The sequence below is a fragment of the Scardinius erythrophthalmus genome, assembly GCF_964197995.2.
Source record: "Scardinius erythrophthalmus genome assembly, chromosome: 13".
Lineage (NCBI taxonomy): Eukaryota > Metazoa > Chordata > Actinopteri > Cypriniformes > Leuciscidae > Scardinius > Scardinius erythrophthalmus.
Genome location: NC_138233.1, coordinates 24,356,176 through 24,378,859, shown reverse-complemented (window position 1 = coordinate 24,378,859; position 22,684 = coordinate 24,356,176). Strand labels below are relative to the sequence as shown.

At 38.9% G+C, this 22,684-nt stretch overlaps 1 protein-coding gene across 1 annotated transcript; it reads right to left on the bottom strand.

Annotated features, from left to right (window-relative positions):
* Positions 1 to 364: 364 nt before the first annotated feature.
* Positions 365 to 22,080, bottom strand: cplx2b (complexin 2b). The gene is made up of 4 exons (XM_081382175.1): positions 21,970 to 22,080; positions 9,478 to 9,634; positions 1,591 to 1,766; positions 365 to 772 (listed from the first exon to the last, which is right to left on the bottom strand). The coding sequence occupies exons 2-4, from the start codon at positions 9,506 to 9,508 to the stop codon at positions 575 to 577; spliced, it is 405 nt and encodes a 134-aa protein (XP_081238301.1). The 5' UTR covers positions 9,509 to 9,634; positions 21,970 to 22,080; the 3' UTR covers positions 365 to 574.
* Positions 22,081 to 22,684: the final 604 nt, after the last annotated feature.

Sequence of the window (22,684 nt, the reverse complement as noted above, 5' to 3'; positions counted from 1 at the left end):
GGCACAACTAAGACAGTTTATCAGCGTCTCCCATTTTCACAAATACGTATCGATGGCAAACGCAATTCATCTTATAGTAAGATTTTGACCTCATGCACACTACTAAAAGCGTTACGGCTGCATTCTGCACTTCACTGACGTTTTTTTGTTTGTTTTTTCTGTGAAAGAAGGAACGGTTATACCAAGCTACTGTTTTAAAATGCTCTGACCCCACTGTGTTTGAAATAGATAGATAAATCTCCAAGTAACCATCATATCCCCAGTGCCCGAGCTCAGTACCAAGATCCTGGAATGTGCCGTTACTGTGGGGCTGATCGCTGAGTACCTAAGGCAGATAACTTTCTAAGTATCAGAAACCCTGGTGATCAGTAAACAAATAGATATATATCTATAGAAAGTGTAAACAGTTTGAACCTGAATGGCAGTGAAAAGACCAAACGTCGTTGGGTTATGATTTGTGTTTCTATCCGTAGAAAGGAACAAATAAAATTCCGTCAAGGCAGTGAAAAGCCTTTCACCTGTTTGGCAAAAATCCCCCCTCTCCCATTTTCTTCCAGAAACAGCTTTGTGTCTGTTACTTTTTAAACATGTCCTGCAGAGGTCCCGGCAGGAATTTGAGAACGGTGTCTAGAATGCTCTCCTCATCCTCGTCATCATCTGCCCCGCAGCCGGCTGGGATGGCCTTTTTGGGGCGAGTCAAGGAGCCCTCGCACGCTTGTTCCATAGCCGCTTTCTCCTCTGCTTCCTTCTCTTCTTTCTTCTTTAGTCCATACTATATAAACACATATACAATATAATCAAGATAATTAGACAATAGGAGAAGAGGGCTTGTTAGAATGTTGAAATGATGCCATTTCTCATTGTACTGTAGGTCTACTGTATAGCCTATATCTGATTTATGGGAAATAAAGTAAAATTATTTACTTTGCTGTGTTTTAAGATCAAAACTCCATACACAAATGTTATTTTGTATTTTAAATTCATGATATATTTTTATACATACTGTGCAATAGTGTATTCTAAAAGTCAATCATCAAAACATTTATCTTGCAGGATTTAATTGTCGTATTTATATACATGTAGCAGACGCTTGTGTCTGAAAATACCTACAAAAGAGGATCAGGCAATTCGCCAAACAGCCAACAATATTTATTATCTTGGCCTTGAAATCAAGTTTTGATACATTTCTAAAGTCTCTTAGGCTCGAATTGGATCAGGCCATGTCCAGATGTTCTCATGCTGCTTCCTGGCTAAATTCATGATCCTGTAATGACCTCATACTCTCGGCTCTATTTTCCTTCCCAAAGAAGGAGCTGTTAAATTAGCTGTAATTAGCTGACATTAAGACCTCCTGCAAATGTGACATTTCATTAAAGGGTAATAGAGATTTTTATTTGATGCATTATCCCCCCACACACATTAATCATGAAGTCCCGTCATCATGGTATAACGGCTTCATCTTGCTTTAGTTCGAAATTGATTAGCAATTAGCAAATGATCCCATGCTTACCAATTCTTCTAATTTTCCCGGACTCAGTCTAAACAGTTGTCACGAGAAGCTACAGTGGATGGGAAATGTGAAACGAGTACCTTATCTCGAATGGCCTGTCTGACTTTTTCTCTCTCTGCCTCCATACGAGCATGTTTGGCTTTTCGTTCATCCTCTTGTTGTCTCAGCGCCTCCTGCCTTTCTTCCTCCTTCTTCTGGGCATCAGGGTCCTTCTCCTCCTCTCCACCTAACATCTTCCCCATGTCTTTGGTGGCCCCTGTACCAAAAAAACAAAACAAAAAAAAAACAGCAAAGAAATATTATTACTATTATAGAAGTCACCTATAAGTGGTTTTCAATGGCTGAAACTGATATATAGAGCCTTCCCAGAGGAGAGTAAGCTGTTATTTATTTACACTATTATTCAAAGGTTTGGGGTCAGTTAGATGTTTAAAAAAATAATGCTTTTATTCAGCAAGGATACATTAAATATATCCAAAATGACACTAAGGACATTTACAATGTTACAAATGATTTCTATTTCAAATAAATGCTGTTCTTTTGAACATTCTATTCTTTCGAGAATCCTGAAAAACATGTATCATGGTTTCCACAAAAATATTAAGCAGCACAACTGTTTTCAACATTGATAATAATAAGAAGAAACATCTTGAGCAAATCAGCATATTAGAATGATTTCTGAAGGATCATGTGACACTGAAGACTGGAGTAATGATGCTAATAATTCATCTTTGCCATCACAGGAATAAATAACATTTCAAATTCATCAAATAGAAAACAGTTTTAAAAATATTTCATAATATTACTGTTTTTACTGTATTTTTGATCAGTTAGGCTAAATCAGAGACAATGTATATGAGACATGCCACTTCCTCAATCCTCAATACAACTATATAAGGAAAACCCGTAACGGCAAAGATGGCGGTTGTATGCACATGTCCCGCCCCTCCCGCTGGAAAGCCAATCATCTGCTTTTAACAGTCAGCAGCTGACCACTAAGGAGCGAATGTACAGTGACGTGACATAACTGCCATATTCAACCTGTGCTTTCGCGCTGTGGCTGGCGCTGAGCCAAAGACGGACGCGCTCAGCGCTTGTCATAGGCTATATAAGTGGTTCCCAATTCCAGTCCTCGTGACCCACTGCTCTGCACATTTTGTATGTCTCCCTTATTTAACACACCTGAACCAGATCATCAGCTCATTAGGAGAGACTCCATGAACTGAACTGAGTGTGTCAGATAAGAGATACATACAAAATGTGCAGAGCAGTGGGTCACGAGGACTGGAGTTGGGAACCACTGGGCTATATCACAACTGTTCAGTGTTTTAACCACATAATGTTTATTTTAGGTTTCAGACATTTAAATACATATAATTGTTTAAGTGCTTGGCACAACACCGGCATTCTGGATAGAGACGTAAATGAAGTTTGGTGTCGTGAACGTGAACCCTTGTGCATGCGTAGTAAAGGTATAACCTGTGAGGTTCATTAAAGCAGTGAAAGTGCAGTTCTGACTCTCTGCCCATTCATTTAGATAGGAGCCTGGTCTTGTTAGTCCGAAATAGTTGCCCGGAGGCGTTGCCAAGATGGCGGCCGAGTGGCACGACTTGCCTAAAAGGACTTTGGTTAAATGCAGCCTTGGAGAGCATAAGAGACTTCAAAAACAAAAATTCCACTGCAGAATCTCCTAATATGATGATATACTGGAGCCAAAATCATGAAGGCAAACAGAGAGACCAGAATGATGCATGTGCCACTCCTCTCGCTGCCATCTGTTTAAATGGTGCAACTCTACCTATCACGCTGTGTATTTGACATGTTTCAGTTTCAGCAAACAACAGCCACAGGTTATTATGGGTAGTGCAGCAATAAATGCTTTTAAGCAATGTTTGCATTTACCTAGATGTCCACTTCAACTATATTTTTTTAATATACAAAGCACAGCTGTGTTTGAAATTTAGTACAGACGGTCTCAGAAACACGCTGAAAGATTTGGTTGCAAATGCTGTCCTCTTGCTTTAAGTCATTAATCATTTGCATAATGGCTTTGCGTAATGTGTCTCTACAAGCAACTGTACACTCATTTATTATTAAAGGCAGTCATTTATAATGCATGAGTGTGTATTTGAAATCCAGCGTCAAGGTCTACGCATTACCTTCACATGTGTTTAATTGCTTCCGTATGACACTCAGGGCACTGAAAGGGAAGGGAGTGAGAGTGTACTCTTTAAGTGGCCTTTAACTGTCTGCGTGTGTATGTTTAGGACATCAACATGTTACGCAGCACGTTTGAGCTTCTTCGAGAACCAATGAGGTTCATTCTCGTGTTACGCAGCACGTTTGAGCTTCCACAAGAACCAATGAGGTTCATTATCGAGTTACGCAGCACGTTTGAGCTTCCACAAGAACCAATGAGGTTCGTTCGTTCTTGTGTTACACAGCACGTTTGAGCTTCTTCAAGAACCAATGAGGTTCATTCTTCGAGAACCAATGAGGTTCATTCTCGTGTTACGCAGCACTTTTGAGCTTCTTCAAGAACCAATGAGGTTCATTCTCGTGTTACGCAGCACGTTTGAGCTTCTTCAAGAACCAATGAGGTTCATTCTCGTGTTACGCAGCACGTTTGAGCTTCCACAAGAACCAATGAGGTTCATTCTCGTGTTACGCAGCACGTTTGAGCTTCTTCGAGAACCAATGAGGTTCATTCTCGTGTTACGCAGCACGTTTGAGCTTCCACAAGAACCAATGAGGTTCATTCTCGTGTTACGCAGCACGTTTGAGCTTCCACAAGAACCAATAAGGTTCATTATCGAGTTACGCAGCACGTTTGAGCTTCCACAAGAACCAATGACGTTCGTTCTTCTCGTGTTACGCAGCACATTTGAGCTTCCACAAGAACCAATGAGGTTCATTATCGAGTTACGCAGCACGTTTGAGCTTCCACAAGAACCAATAAGGTTCATTATCGAGTTACGCAGCACGTTTGAGCTTCCACAAGAACCAATGACGTTCGTTCTTCTCGTGTTACGCAGCACGTTTGAGCTTCTTCGAGAACCAATGAGGTTCATTCTCGTGTTACGCAGCACGTTTGAGCTTCCACAAGAACCAATGAGGTTCATTCTCGTGTTACGCAGCACGTTTGAGCTTCTTCAAGAACCAATGAGGTTCATTCTCGTGTTACGCAGCACGTTTGAGCTTCTTCAAGAACCAATGAGGTTCATTCTCGTGTTACGCAGCACGTTTGAGCTTCCACAAGAACCAATGAGGTTCATTCTCGTGTTACGCAGCACGTTTGAGCTTCTTCGAGAACCAATGAGGTTCATTCTCGTGTTACGCAGCACGTTTGAGCTTCCACAAGAACCAATGAGGTTCATTATCGAGTTACGCAGCACGTTTGAGCTTCCACAAGAACCAATAAGGTTCATTATCGAGTTACGCAGCACGTTTGAGCTTCCACAAGAACCAATGACGTTCGTTCTTCTCGTGTTACGCAGCACGTTTGAGCTTCTTCGAGAACCAATGAGGTTCATTCTCGTGTTACGCAGCACGTTTGAGCTTCCACAAGAACCAATGAGGTTCATTCTCGTGTTACGCAGCACGTTTGAGCTTCTTCAAGAACCAATGAGGTTCATTCTCGTGTTACGCAGCACGTTTGAGCTTCAGCAAGAACCAATGAGGTTCATTCTCGTGTTACGCAGCACGTTTGAGCTTCTTCAAGAACCAATGAGGTTCATTCTCGTGTTACGCAGCACGTTTGAGCTTCTTCAAGAACCAATGAGGTTCATTCTCGTGTTACGCAGCACGTTTGAGCTTCCACAAGAACCAATGAGGTTCATTCTAGTGTTACGCAGCACGTTTGAGCTTCCACAAGAACCAATGAGGTTCGTTCTTCTCGTGTTACGCAGCACGTTTGAGCTTCTTCAAGAACCAATGAGGTTCGTTCTTCTCGTGTTACGCAGCACGTTTGAGCTTCCACAAGAACCAATGAGGGTCGTTCTTGTATTACGCAGCACATTTGAGCTTCTTCAAGAACCAATGAGGTTCATTCTCGTGTTACGCAGCACGTTTGAGCTTCTTCAAGAACCAATGAGGTTCATTCTCGTGTTACGCAGCACGTTTGAGCTTCCACAAGAACCAATGAGGTTCATTCTCGTGTTACGCAGCACGTTTGAGCTTCTTCGAGAACCAATGAGGTTCATTCTCGTGTTACGCAGCACGTTTGAGCTTCCACAAGAACCAATGTGGTTCATTATCGAGTTACGCAGCACGTTTGAGCTTCCACAAGAACCAATAAGGTTCATTATCGAGTTACGCAGCACGTTTGAGCTTCCACAAGAACCAATGACGTTCGTTCTTCTCGTGTTACGCAGCACGTTTGAGCTTCTTCGAGAACCAATGAGGTTAATTCTCGTGTTACGCAGCACGTTTGAGCTTCCACAAGAACCAATGAGGTTCATTCTCGTGTTACGCAGCACGTTTGAGCTTCTTCAAGAACCAATGAGGTTCATTCTCGTGTTACGCAGCACGTTTGAGCTTCAGCAAGAACCAATGAGGTTCATTCTCGTGTTACGCAGCACGTTTGAGCTTCTTCAAGAACCAATGAGGTTCATTCTCGTGTTACGCAGCACGTTTGAGCTTCTTCAAGAACCAATGAGGTTCATTCTCGTGTTACGCAGCACGTTTGAGCTTCCACAAGAACCAATGAGGTTCATTCTAGTGTTACGCAGCACGTTTGAGCTTCCACAAGAACCAATGAGGTTCGTTCTTCTCGTGTTACGCAGCACGTTTGAGCTTCTTCAAGAACCAATGAGGTTCGTTCTTCTCGTGTTACGCAGCACGTTTGAGCTTCCACAAGAACCAATGAGGGTCGTTCTTGTATTACGCAGCACATTTGAGCTTCTTCAAGAACCAATGAGGTTCATTCTCGTGTTACGCAGCACGTTTGAGCTTCTGCAAGAACAAATTACTTTTTTCTCGCGCATCAAGCAGGTTCGGTTGAGCTTCTGTTTATGTTCGCAGATTAAAGTTTATATGTGAATAAAAGCCTAAATTAAATCTGTTTATCATATAAAGCGATCGAGTTTCTTCATAAAATTTGTACTAAACCTCTCAATTCATATGGATTAGTTTTACGATCTCTTTATAAACTTTTTGAAGCATCCAAGTGCTAGAAGCGTTGCTTTTTAGTCGAGCAATCTCTGAGTTTGTTTGTTGGCTTTCATGCCTGCTATACGCTGTGCTATATGGCAACCCAGGGTTTTCGAAATACTATATAGATTACATACAGCACCTTTAACTTAGCGCCACATTTTTAAAATTCAGTGCCACTCACGAGAGGCTGCAAAAGACATGAGAAATGAGCAAAACATGGACAAAAATGTCTGTCTAGTGCATGTTTACATAGAAAAACAACGGAAAAATAGCGCAGTGGAATGGAAAAACACATTCTGTATGAATGGCCTCTTAGGGTGTAATTCCTGTGCTACCAAATAAAATGTTAAAATTATGATTTTTTTAAACAAGGTTAATGAACACTCCTCCTTTCTGCCATTGGTCGATCAAACCGATAGCCCTGCCTTAAACTCACACAATTGGTTGAGCCAATGTTGCTGTTGTCGGGCTAGTCGGGATACTCAAACAAACAGAGTAAAGTTTTGATAATGATAAACAGCCACAGTGCTACTCTTTATGGGGAAATAAATCCACAGATGTCTTAATTATAATTGTCTCTGAATATTAAACTGGGATATGACAAAGTATTTAAATAAATGACATGCTACACAGCATTAAGATTGAGACATTCTTCAGATTTTCATGTCACATGAATTGTTCTACAAACACAAAGCAATTGCCGCTCCTGAGAGCTTAAAGCAAGATGTAGGCCACTGAATGTAGTTCTGTTGTCAAGTTTAAAGACACACAGAGGGTGGTTAACATAACAAAAGAACTGCTTCCCTCTATCAGATTCTTTATGGCTTTACATCAAAGCGCTTGGCAGGAACAGCAGTGATGGTTATGGATGGAAGAGCAAATCTGGGCTCTGGATAACAATGGCGCAGCGGCCGGAACTGTATTCCAGTATCTCTGGAAAAAGGCTAATTCTTAATGATATGTGAATTATCGGAGCTTAGGAAATTAGCATATTAATTACGTTCTTTTATAACGGTAAAGTAGTAGTAGTAAAATAGGTCACTTGTATTTTAGAAGCACTGCTAGCCTTTAATAAAGCCTCAAAAACAAATATCTTGCATAAAATATAAGGAGAAGAGATTCTGAGAATGATTAATAAGAGGTTGGTGAGTCTATCTGGAGATATTTTTTGTGTGATTATGCACTCTTATAATATCACATGAACGCTACAGCCCTGTCCATTAATAAGCATAGCTGTCCTGAAGCACATTTTTATTACATTTTATGCCTTTTTCTGTTTTCCATCTTTCTTTAATAAAAGTCTTTCACACCAACAGACAACAAACATAAACTGTTTTTTACAGTCTGCTGAACGCAGAGGGCAGCGTAAAGTGACTTCTCTGTGGGATCGTGAAGAAATTCTATATGCTTCTGAATAATTTGCAAGGGTTGAGAAAAACTAGCTAGGGAAAGTCTGTTTAATAATGGATGATTTTCATGAGTAAATCATGCTTCATTACCTCGGAGCTATGGAGCAGAATTTAAACTATGTCGTTTTATAAGGTCTATGCTGCTATCACAGTAAAAATCACTACATTTGGTAAACATTTTAGACTTCAGGATACAGTTCAGGGCACATTTACATATCAAAGCTTTCTTGATGTATTAAAAGTGCTACACGAAACATTTCTTTCATATTTCATTTTACATTTCACAATCTGACGTCTTGGCCTCATCCATGTGGAACACCAAAGGAACTGTGTAAAATATGACGTGCAATGAAAAGACAATCTGTGTTTCTTAAAGACACCTCACACAGAAGGTCATTGTGTGGTCACACAATCTGCTACATCTGGCCCACTCAAGGGAATTGAAAGGGGAGAAATACATTTCGTTTTATTGCCCATAGTCACTCAGCTGATAAAAACAAAATCATGAAATTGATTTAAAGTCTCTTTGACCTTTAGACAAAGTTATGTTCATGGTATGGTGCGAATCTATAACCTATACAAACAACAAATAAATGTCAAATACAAAAAAACTATAACCAGATCAATAAGCAGTTTGTTTTATTACAGTTAGAAATGTATGAATTACAAAAAAGATATTGCTGACTTATTGTCTTGCATACTAGCAACCACATTTAATTTTTTGTTAACTTCTAAATAAATCTATTATTTTAATACTACATAATCTAATCTAATACTTATCAATAAATATTGTTGGTTTTTATGGAATAAATCAATTGCACATTTTAATTTTAATTGCACATTAATTAATTTGACAGTGAATACATATGTATCTCTTAAAAACCATCATCAGTTCCTGGTTACATGCTATGCATGTACAATTTTTCAATATATAAATATTTAATAAAAATAATAATATATTTATATAAAATATAAATATAAAAACTGATCATAGTTATCAGAACCAAACATAGACCTACATATTACGTATAATAACAGGCATATCCTGTGCTTACAGCAGGCGATTTGAAATGCAATAATTATGAAATGTATTTTTTTTTATGTAGCAAATTAACTGGTATTATTAACAAATACTTTTTAGTATTATTAATAAAAATGTAAAAAATAATTATAATGTTTCAATTATTTAATTATCAATAAATGTTGTTGTTTATTTTAAATTTTACGGTGAAGGAAAATGTGTAATCTTCATCAATTTCTGCCATGCGTCAAATGAAAGTTAAATAATGAACCAAATACAGTAAATGCAACATATAGAAACAATACAATCTGATTCATCATGGTCTTGACCAAACTGACATTTGGATCGAGACTAATATGCTAGTTTGATAACATGACACTTACCGCCCAATGCTTGCTTCATCACAAAATCCATGATGCACTCAGATATCTGGTCCTCTTACAGCTAAAGAAAATGTTGCATTTAGTCTATGCCGTGATCCTGATTCTGCTGCTCCACCACAGTGTGTCAGTCTACTGTGTCCTGATGAATCCTTCACACCTATTGGGGGGAAAAAATGCGAAGAAAACCTGATCAGCATGCAACGTCAATCAGAAACACTCAGATTACAGTATAATATTGATCACTATATTGTCAGTACAACCTCATCCACCACATCTGTTAGTATTTGAGCTGAAATTTTTACAAAGCTACCATAAAAAGTCGCAATATCTGCAAATAAATGCACATTTATGTTACTCTGAGCTTCTAGACAAATCCCACACAGCAGGTGCTCAAAATAAATTCACAGTCAGTTCTGAAAACCCACGGAAGTCAAAGTAATTATTGCTTACAGGAACACACTGAACATTTCCAGCTACACCGTGACATTAAGGCTATCAGAGTTATTGCAGATTTCATCTCAAGGAGTTGTCTGAAACTTTATAAAAGGTTGCTTTTCTTCAGCAGACAAGAGATAGTTTGTCATTTGCCACATTTGAGTCATTGACAACAGACCATAACATATGCACACAAAAAATCATTCAGCTTTTCAAAGCAAATATGATCTGCATAAAAAACATCCGTATATGTTTCCAGCGCAGGAACAACGAAAACAAACCAGAACCCTATGATGGTAGCCAAACCACTCTAAAGAGACAAGACACAATACTAAAGAACAGTAGTTCTTATATATATGTATATACTGTATATATATAAAAAAACAAACAAACTAGCATTATGTCTTTAACTGTTTGTAACCAGTTATGTATTTGCTTAAATAAATCTGCTTCCACTTACCAGTTTACTGACTTTTGCTATTTGTTCTTCTTAAAGTAACTGAACGATGAATAAACAAAAAAACAACTTGCTCACTGGGTCCTGATAAACCGATCTCTCTCTTTCTCTCTCTCTCTCTCTCTCTCTCTCTCTCTCTCTCTCTCTCTCTCTCTCTCTCTCTCTCTCTCTCTCTCTCTCTCTCTCTCTCTCTCTCTCTCTCTCTCTCTCTCTCTCTCTCTCTCTCTCTCTCTCTCTCTCTCTTTCTTTCTATCTCTGTCTGTCGCTCCAATAGCCTCATTCATACTCCCCCACACTCCGCCTCCTCATCTTTCCATCTCCCTTCAGTAAAAGGAAGTTCATTTTGTTCAATTTAAAGGACGGATTACCCCAATTACTGCATGTGTCTGTTAGCTTAATTTTTTTTTAAACAATTCTTTACTTTTATAACGTTTTTCCAGTATTATCCCAGAAGAAATATATATATATTGTATATTCCTACACTTCTGTTTAAACAAACACAAAATTAATTAAAAGCAATAGTTACATGCACATAACATAAATATAAAAAGGGGATGAATGTAGAAAGCAAAAAAGCATGACATGCTAAAATTCTCTAAATTCATCCCATCTAAAACATCCCCATGCACAATATTTATTGTTCTTGCTTTTTACGAAGCTAGACCCTTGAGATTAAAATCACTTTTTTTGTTTTAGACAAGAAAACAAACAAAAAAAGAAATAGTAAAAAAGCAAATTTAAAGAATTTTAAATTCTTCTACTTTATATAGACTAAGTACAAATAGCCCACCTTTTCGGCAGAAGCTATTTACACTAACCCCGCCCACCAATTTCAGGTTGGACCAGATACAATTACAAAAGAAATCTGTCTAATAACAGGAGCAGTGGTGTGGAGAGTAAAGTGGGTTGCGGTAACTTTTTTGAATTATTAAGTCTTCTTAACTCATTCTTCTCCGCATATCAGATCAGAAAGGCGATAATTTAAATGAAAATGAAGAAAATATTCGAAAAGTGGAAATAATGTGGTATTTAATAGTAGGAAAAAAAGTGTTTATCAGATAGGGGGTAGGGTTTTATGGCCTTCTGCCCAAGAAAAAAATAATAATACACAAATTAATAACCCTGACCCATCCTTACATGCTGATCTTCTATTCCAGAGTCAAAATGGGGCTGTGATAACACCCACCATGTCTGATTAGCATAACACAGTGTCCTTATGTGACCTTGAGGTCGGGTTTGCGTGCTATTTACCAGTTCATTTCAACCTGACTCCTGTGAAATCACTTCTACCACATGAACACAGCAGTTTAATCACCGTATTAATGTAGCAAACTAAGTCTTGACAGTGTTTTGAAATGCTTCCATTGAACTGTCTTTAGAGTGTTTTCATACGTGTAATGAATTGAGAGACCGAGAAAAGACGTGGTGCAATAACCATGTGCATTGAATGATTTGCATTATCATACATTGCTTTGCATCTAATTATAAACCTCTTTCTGTCATCCCCTATAAAACCATATTCTATCCAGCTCAAGCATAAGTCCTGGTGAATGCAAATTATCTAGCATCCGAATGTGTAGGTTTGTAAGACAGCAAAAGTATATATGTCATCTGAAATCTCACAATGCACTAATGGTGGGAAGATGTCAAGGAGAAACGACATTCTGATTGATTCTGATTGTGCATCTCATCCATCTTTGAGCTTCTAAAATGATAAAATGGGATTAGAACGGAAGCCTCAAGGTTACAGTTTGCTAACTGAAAGCATAAACTGAAACTCAAAAGTGTTTTTTATTATGAAGCTCCTTTAGATCTTCTTAAAGCACGCATGATTGCACAGGATAGCTGTAGTTTAGTACTAAAAATAAAGAAGAAGAGGAGATCATATACTTTCTGTAGCTATTAGTGGATCCTTACGTAAGCTCTACTTCAGTGGCAAACTACGAGATCACCACAGGGCGTTTGATTTCCTAAACAGAGACTCACTGATGTATTGCACAAAATAACATTGCGATAATATGATCATTAATTTGAGATGCTTATTGCACTAAATGCTGTGGTGGATTTTTGAAATCAAAGGTCTCAGGAAAACAACATAGCTGCTTAAAGCATGGATGGAGCTGGCTAAGACTTTGCCCAATCAGGCATGAAATTATTACTCTTCCTATTAAAGACTTTACACAATTATGCAACACAATAATGCATGAATAGAAACATGGTCTTTGCACATGTACAGGAAACCTCTCTGAGGAAGTCATTGCTTTAGCTTTGCTAAGAATAATAGATGCTTTTTATGGGTTTTGTGGCCTATTAAATTTCTTTGCCACAAAAAACAGCAATAATATGCCTATAAAAAAAAGCAATTATAAAAGACTCTGACATGCCTGGTTGAGAAAACACTTCAGCCAGATCGCAGCAGATCTGTACATAAGAGATTTTTCCCAATTTTTTTGGTCTGAACACAAATTCACAAATCAATTGATTTGCTTGGGCAAATGAACAACTTGTTAAATAAAGTAAATAACTGTGGATGTATCTGGTACATTGTAACTGGCAGATTTCCCACAAGTCACTTTCTCTGTGGCAGTGGAATAATGACTTCAGTGAAGATTAGTTCTCCATGATTCTATCCCCATCCTCTCTTATTTTCTTACAGATCCTTTGAAGGACATGCATTTAGGAGTGATACACATGGTCCCTGATTGCATCCATTAAGCCTATTGGAAGCTACCTTCAGCCACAGCTTAATGACTCAGGTAAAAGACGTCTGGGGCCAGTTCAAATCAATAGATGTGAACAAGGAAAGATTCATGACTTTCCCGACAACCCTAGAGCTTTCAGCTTGAAGGGAGGAGTAAGTGCAGATACACAACTTTAAAACACATTAAAACTCTAAAACCTTGCTGGCAGACAGTTTCTTATCCACAGATGCCTTGAAAGCATAAGGGGGAGACAATAGCATCAAAACCTTGAGGAAATATCAGCATGGTAATCATCTTTTCTTGTTTCTTGATGAACTCTGCCATATGAATACACCACACAGATTTGTTCATTCCAGAAGTCCCTATGAAATGGAAGTTGCGATAGTCTTTTCTTCCATATGACATATAACTGAGTGAAACGCTTCTTAAACAATAAAAAAATGGAGGGCAGGACTCGATTTTGTCTATCAGGAAATGATCGGATGGTTGTGGTTCTCTATTGCTGTTGACAGGTTGTCCCGCCCTGACGTCTGTAAAGACATAATCAGAGAAGAGATGTCCCTGCAAGAGGTAGGAGAATTTATTTTGATTATAGTTTGTGAGGGCACATCATTTAAAAAAAATATTATGTACAGGGATAAATTATAGTCTGCATAATTTTCTCATCTCTGCTGATGTCAGTACGTGAAACACAGACTTAAACACGGACAAAATATACGAAAGGTCCGCTTCTATAGTGCACACTTTAGAGCTCACAGTCTTTAAAACGCGTACATACTCAACTATGCGTGACACAGAGCAGAACGCTGGAAAAGTAAGTAATCAACTGGTTGTAAAAGCAGACTTGGGACACTGGGTAACAATGAGACGCTAAAGTGTCTTTATTTGAACTGGTGAATTATTATAGCTCCCTGGAACTTCCAAATATGGAGAGAAGAAACCTGGAGAGAGGCAATCCTCCGATTTCTGCAGTGTGTCTACCCTCAGCTGATGCCAGCGTTAATGGCCACTGCAGAACCAGAGCACTCGCCCACCGCAGGAGAGGAGCCCAAGCCCACCGCAGAGCTGGAGACCGTGCTGATGCCCGCCACGGACCTTGAGCCAATGTCAATGCCTATAATGGAGCCCGAGCGTGAGGCCACGTCTGTCCCAGAGCCGAAAGTAGCCGCCTAGTTTGACTAAGTGTGTGTGTGTCGACTTCTACCTACGAGCCGGTGTGAAATAGAGAAGACCTTGAAGAGGATGACAGCCTCCCTCCCCTGATTCCACCCAGCCTTAAGCCTACATCGCTACTGGCCTTGCCAAGCTCAAAGACTGCTATGTCGTTGATAATGCACCCACCCTGCCTCACTCTCCCGCCTCCTCTGCCCAGGCTTGTTGTTCCCTCAGCCCCGTCTTTGCTGGCGCCCTTCAGTTCCTCTGCTCCTCTACTGGCTATAACTTGCTCGGATCTGCCGGGCACTTCTAGTTTGCCAGCTCAAGCCAAGATGTGTCGACTACTTTGTTCCACCTCAGACCTCCAGGCCCGTAGCTCCAACTCAGCCCATCGAGCAGTCAACTCTGCCTTGGCTCCAAACTCCCTCGGCTCCACCAGGGATCGTTGTCTCCTTGGCTCCACCATGCTTCCTCGTCCCACCGGCTTAACCTTGGCCAGATATTGCCCTGCCTGCACCACAAACTTTCGAGCTTTCTTCCGTGCTTCGGCTCCACTTAGAACCTCCGACGGCCATGTTCCACTTCGGCAGCTCATCACTGCGACTCTGCACTGCTCCCTAGAACCTCCATTGTCTCCCGGTGTCTTCAGTCTCTCGGCTCCACAAGGGTGTCCAGAGACATCTCGGTTACACTGCTGGTCGTTGGACCGCTAACTCTGCTTTAGCTCCTCCCACCATCGATTCCGCCATGGGTCTTTGTACCACCTGTGCTCTGGGCATCCACCTTTCCTTCCAGTGTCAGACACTCCATTGCTGTGTTCACCATCAGCTCCTCTAGGGGTACTTCTGCCGTCTGCTCCACCCTGGTTCTTCTTGCCTTGTTCTGGTTCCTCGCCAGCCCCTCGACAGCCTCCAGAGCCCCCACCCTCCCTGTCCCTCTGTCGATCTGTTACGGTGCGAGGCTGCGCCTTTCCGGAGGGGGTGCGTTCTGTCACCACTATGTTCAGTTTAGCTTTAGTTTCATTTTCATGGACTCTAGAATCGCCATCACCTTTCGCACTGCTACCGACGACCCTGTACCCAAGTTCCCGAGTTTGGCAAGCCATAAACTTAAAACATGGAGGAGGGAGGAACATCTGCTGCTGTGACTGGTATTCTTAATTAGTTTTTTCCACAACAGCTACATGCCTTGTCTTGTCGTTAAAGTAGTGCATATTTACATACATGAATAATCATTTGAAGCATATTAAATGTTTTATACAAAGCGAAAATTCTAGAATTGTCAGCAAGCTGACTATCTAGCTGACTATTGTTTATATAGTTGTCAGTAAATGGGACGCTAAATATAATTTTGGCTTTAATAAGATTTTCCCAATATATAGGCAAGAATAAACCTGGTGTCCTTCATGATTCCATGATTCAGAACTGGGAAATAGAAAATTTCCGATAGCCTGTGAAGGCAGCATAATACCTTTTGAGTGAGCCTTTTTAGAGACCAGTATTATTTATGCATACCGTAAACGACAAAGAAAAACAAAAGGGAGGCTTGTACAATAGGCTTGTATTCTAACCATCCAATCAGTTTAGCACCATAAAGTAGCATAGTACTGTGTGATTATTGGCAATTTTGCAATTACACTGTATGATCAAATTTGCCCAGTTGTTTAGGAGAGAAGTTCTACTAGGTCGCATTGCGGAGAAAATAATGGGTGAGTAGATCTGTCCCATTTATATTGTGTCCTCTAAAATGAGGATGTTTTCCCGGTTTTAATAAAAATACCTGAGGGTAATAAACATGCCTGACATTTACAAAGAAATTTTTTGAGGTTTACACCATTACAAATGACCAATAATTACCGTTTCAAACTATAAAACGAATTTCAAGATGAAAACAAAAATGTTTATCTTGAGTAAAGCAATAAAATGTAAATGATAAAGAAAATATATTAATTATTTGTTTAATTCTCATGCTGAAATTAAGTTATTAACATAATAGTCCCTGACATTTGCAGCCAGAGACAAGCCTGAAATGAACAATATTTTTCGGTTGAGTTGTATGTCAATGATGCCTATGGCGAGTCGTTCACTTAGACCAGTTACATTTATTCTGTGACATTTCTGCTGAGTTTGCCAATCCTACTTTGTGCTTCAATTATTACTTGATAAAAAAAATAGCAAAAATGCCAAATTATCATGTAGAAGTATGAAATCATACACACAATCTGGAGCCTGGAAGTCTGCCAGCGCAAAATCTTTAAACCATATGCCATCATTTTGTTTAATTGTCATAACATAAGAAATAAAAGCACTGATTACACAATTGTAACAACAAACCAAATGGTTTCAACCTACTAGTCTGGACAGTAAATAAGGAACTGATACACTTTCCGCAAAAGGGGAGATGTGGGAGGGATACAGGAAGGCAGGGCATGAAGGGTAATTAGGTTAAACTCTGAGCAAAGTGATTCCGACAGAAAAGCACCATTCACAATTAGATTAAATATAGGGCATGTAGCCTGGCTACAATACCATACAGATCCATCCCAACACACAGAAGCAGGAAAGCAATCTGTTCATTCTCAGCATGTATATATTAATACATCATGCCTGGAATCATTTTGCCGGGAATCTGCATTTATTTGCACAACAAAACACAGACCTAGTGCAGAGCGTGTGGACCATGTGTACTGTTCTGCAGGTCCAGTGCTATATCACGAAAACACTGCAGAATGAATGCAATTCCACAGAGCCGGATGAAAAGGCATCCTCAGAGGTCTATCATGATCTATCAGGGCAGCAGCAATACATTTTTCAATGTCTCAGAAAACCACATAGGGTCTGTATAGCTAGTCATTAATGTCTTGGCTGAAAAAAGTACAATGTAAATATAAAAAACAATGTTTTGTTTTGACTGTAATGAAAAATAAAATATATTATTATAATTCTAAATCATTTAACATACATGTGACATTGAATTCCCTACAAAATGGTTTACTTTGTATTTGATAATGTCACAATGGTCATTTTACTTTGTCACTATAATAATATCTAAATATTATTTCTAAAGACTTTCACTCTTTTTTCTACAGCATGCCAAATCTGTCTGCGTCTTTAAGTATCATTTACACACTTTGTCCACTGTAAAATGTTGTCATTGAGTGTTTCTTTAACTTTTAGCATGATTATAATGTTCAATTTGAGTTGCCATTTTCAAACATATAACTATTTTGCCCCTAATAAAAGCTTTTCTAAATTTAGTCTACTTGTTTACCAAAAAGACGTTTTAGCGACAAGCATGCTTGAGATAAAAATGAAAGATATGATGTGCTAAGAAACAAACATTAAGGTAAATATCACTTGTGTGCATGGGACACAATAAAAATGTCGGTCCCACTTTATATTAAGTGGCTTTAAGTACTATGTACTTACATTGAAATTAATAATTTGATACAATGTACTTATTGTTTAACTACATGTTTTTACATTTAACTTACATTTGTAATTACACAGTTGACCCTTCCCTTACACCTTAAACCTACCCAATCCACCACACCTGTCCCTAACCTTACCCGTATCACACCTCAATAGCAGCAAAAGTGTTTTACAATACAACATGAACACAATAAGTACATTGTAGTTATTTTTGGATGTAAGTACATAGTACTTAATGCCACTTAATATAAAGTGGGACCAAAATATTCGTTCACAAGTGATATTTACCTTAATGTACTATAATTATGTCTAATTAATTAGGAAAAAGTGAGATAATATTATTTAATTGTGTGTTTATTATATTTCAGCTACATAATGTTACTGTAGCAATACAATTTGCCTTAAGACAAGAGAGTCCCAAAATATTTTAAAATGTAATTTTCATCACAGAATGCTATGAAACCCATAATTTGAGATGTGGTGGAAATAAGGGAATTTTCATGTTCAGACAAAAATGACAGAATTGCCATGTAATGAATATACAATGTAATCAATTGTATTCATCAATAATTAAATTAAAAGTGGTGGAAAAAGTGCAATGAAATCTTAGCAGAACTCAATTTAATATAGGTTGAAATTTGTACAGTATTTTTACAGTACAGTAAATTGTAATTTCTGTTTTATAGGTTTAACAAAGCAAATAAAACCATTTTCAGTGTACAACCAAAGTAAAGCCTGTACCCCTGGGTGGGAATCACTGTCTCGGAAGAAAAATCTGATATTTTACGGCAATGAAGAGTCAACATTGACCCACTTAAGACAGCATATTATTATTACACCCCCTGGTGCGTGAGAGCAGTTGAAGACACTTGATTTCAGGAAGGGGGTCTGCAGCGACTCCCACTGAGCTCCTGCTATGTAGTGTCAAAGCCTGTCATTGCGTGCTGGGTTGGGCTCACACAAGAGGTCATGGGAACCCCCCTCTCCAATGGGGGCCAATTAGCTCTTGTTACATTAAAGTTAGCATGTCATATACACATTACTCTATTGCTGTTGACTGCACCGCTTAACACCTGATTCACACTTTCCAGTTTGCTGTATTCAAAACCAGGTCTGTGCATTGCAAACAGATGGGCCTTGACTGCAAAAAAATGCTGTGCGCACACAATATTTTCGTGTGCAATCTTGTGAAAATGCCAGAATAAATTTGTATACTTCATACTGTGAAACACTGGACCACCTGTGCAAAGAGATTCGAATTTATGCATTATGAAATATGCCTATTGCTTTCCATGTCACACAGATGGTTTTTCCGGATGTTCTTGGGCAGAATAATCTTCATTGGGGCCAAGAAATGTTTAAGTTAATAAAAGTCTTTCATTATTGAATTATTAAATTATTGTATAGTCACAATACCTCAGACTCAAGTTGGTAATACAAAAGTAACATAACACATTACTTTTCGTAACACAATTAGTTACTTTTTCAGTGAGTAATGCATTACTTTTAAAAGTATCACACTGCTGTTGACCCATAGGTTGTCCATTTCAGCTAAATCATGCCTCTTCCTTGAGTCTGAAGTGTGTTTGGTGTGTGTATGTGTCTGCCAAGTGGCTAACCATGCAGAGGGAGTTTAGAAATCTGGGGAAGAGAGATAAGCTTTCAGTTGAAATACTTGGTGCAAGCATTTCACCCAAAGAGCATTATCTTCAGACCATTTAGCCAGATTAAATGTCTCTTAAATTCTAATCAACCTCTCTTACATCTTTCCACAGCTTGACACGGTAATACACATCTAGTTCACAAAATCGCCCAATCAAACCAGGTGCAGACCAAGCTTTAGTCTTTAAGGAAGCGTTAGATTGTTGTGTTGTGTTTATCGCATGCAGAAACTAGTCGTGCTAATTAAGGGATTATCTGAAGGAAAAATTATCTTTCAAATTTCCTAAACCAGTTTAGCAAAAATCACAAAAGAGACAAAAGCTTCTGGCAAACTGTCACTCCACACCTATTGGCCGTTGGGTTTTGTTTAGCAGCTGTTTTATTACAATTCTGAGAAATTTAGGGCATTTCAATGGTGACAGCAGAACCATAGCCTGCAAAAAGGAATATGATCATAAAGCCTCACAATGCAATTTGATGGAGGTTGGACACAGCTATAAATAATTCAGCACTTGATTTCTCCCCTGCAGCTAGACCTCTCCTGACGACTCTCAGTACCAAACACACAGCGGAGGCTTCAAAACCGCCACTCCACACCTGTCACAAACAACATCTCACCTTACACTCGAGCTGGTGGACAGATGTGTCCATATGACTGACTTAAACAGTCATGAATCAACTTTATGCCTGTCTGAATTTCTCCTTTATTGGTATTAAAATACTTTCAAAACTGGCTACAGCAGGCAGACCAATTCTCTAGGCTAACTCTATTCAGTGACGCTAGTGGCACAAAAAAGCTTAAAATAAAACTTTAAATCCTTGTTGCTTTTAATTCAGTAGGCTATAGCCAAATCTAAAGCAAACTCTTTAGCATAAAAATCAGTTAAATAGGCTATTATTATCCAGAAATATCACACATGAATGTGCGTTACACACAAACATTAAAAACAGTCAAGGAAAATGGTGCATACACCACTGTACTTTATTTTTTGCAAAATTGCATGGCAGTTTGAACGCTATAACGTCAGTAAACATCAAGCAGCATAGCCAATCTAAATTGCAGCATAGCCAATCCAATTTTCAACACGTTTTTCTGAAGCAGAAATAACGTGATCTTATCTGTTCCTCTACTATACATCCATTTCATGCATCCTTTCTCTCTTTTGCTCCTTTTATCTCTTCTTTTCACTCTCACAGCACATGAATAATGGTCAAGGGTTAGGCCTAATTCCCATTCTTGCCTGGGGCCAAAAGTAAGAAATAGTAATGTGCATTTGCTACGTCCAATCAGGGCGAATTCTTTTGAAAGCTAGAGTTACGCATATAAAAATAGTCATGATGCATGCAAAAGCCATTTGAATAGCTCATAACATAATCACTGTAACACTGAAGTATCAGGTTTTCAGAATTGTATCTTATGAGAACTGATTATAAACTAGCCTAAATTTCATCTTGATGACATGCTTAAAAAATATTGCAATACTTATGTTTGGGTTCTTCTCAGCAACCCCAGATATAAATATTACATACACAAATGAATTCATGTGCACATGATAAGATAAGCCTAAATTCCAAGCAATTTGAATCAGATTTTTACTGTACAAATGAACCCCACAAAAACACTACTATACTGGTTATGGTTGAAATTCATGAAAAAAATGCACGCCTAATTTAAGTTAATATCTGTCTTGTGGTTCAAAGAAGCATATTAAAGAATTTGAAGCTGAAAATAAGAGGTTAATCTCACAATTTCTATTATACACTTGCATCGTAGGGGTTTCACATAAAAACAGTTTGTCTCAATATGTCACTAGTAAATACGCAGTTTGTTACTTTAGCTCTGAAAAACTCATGGTAACCATAATCAAATTATAAACTCTTTCCAACATTTTTATTTAAGGACAGTTAGATGCTTTAAGTGTTCATGTTTGAAGAATTACATAATGAACCAATGCAATGGACAGTAAAAGTAGCATATATATAGGAAAGGGGCTGTCCTACTGTATACCAGCTATGCTATACTGTACTGGAGCTCAAGGCAATTGTACAGATACTGGTTTCTCATACACCCACTGTGCACCAGAGAAGACCTGGAGCTCAAGGCAATTGTAATCACAGACAGGTTTCTCATACACCCACTGTACATCAGAGAAGCTCAATCTCACTGTACTAGAAAAGATCAACAGTAGAATAATGTAGGCCTATCTTATTCAGTTGTTTTCGGCCTTGCCCTCTCCACCGGTATACAATGCAATCATGCAGTCCATCAGATTCATCAATTGCTGCACCTGCGCATATAGTCGTCTCTCTCTCTCTCTCTCTCTCTCTCTCTCTCTCTCTCTCTCTCTCTCTCTCTCTCTCTCTCTCTCTCTCCCTGATCATGCACGTCGCGCGCGCTTCTATCTCTACCGTTTACCTGAAAACACACAAGGCATCTCTCAAAGCACTTGACAACTCACATTTCACTTGCCCTTTTCTTACAAACATGGAGCTGAAACTGGCAGATCACGCCTTACCCTGCGTGCCCAACCCTCTCCATCGCCGAGTGCGTTCAGCACCAGGAACATGCAGCATTCAATGGCAACATCGCGCCGAGTCTGAGCAAAAGGGTGGAGAAAAGAGAGCATGCGAGGAGCGAACATTTACAAACCTCCGCGATGAGAGAGAGAGAGAGCGCGAGGTGGTCCTGACTGCTTTGAATTCAGCGTCTGATGTGATGTGTGTGTGTGCTGCTCCGTATCGTATCGTATCTCTCTCTCTCTCTCTCTCTCTCTCTCTCTCTCTCTCTCTCTCTCTCTGCCTCCACCCTCTGCCATCAACAACTGATCCTACAGCATTATGAGGAGATTTAAAACAACTCCAGAGTACAAACAAAGGTGCGGGGTAAATATATATTTTAAAAACAATTGTACATACGTTTTTCAGCCGGGGTTTCAAACCTTACAATAAACACTAAGGTTAGATTTGGAAGTTAGTAAGAGGTAGTCATAGCAACAATACGCCGCTTCAGCACTTGCGGTCGGCAAAACCAAAACACGGCCATTAATATCTTCCAATTGTATGTAGCTAGATATCAAAATCTAACTTTAGTGTTTTTTGTTTTTGTTTTTTAAATGTGCTAACGTTAATTAGCATTTAGCTCACCGCGCCAAATTACAATGTGTTGTTCGAGACATGAGTCAAGATTAAATCGTGATTCCATGAGGATTTCCTATTTTTTAAAACATTAAAAGTTAAATCGCAGCATTTTAAAAATCTGAATGTAAATGCAAATGAAATTCCATTGCTTTGGTGTTTGGGAAATTGTATGCTGAATAATGACTTAAATCTTATCTGCTGAATAAAATTTTATTTGTTGCCGCTGC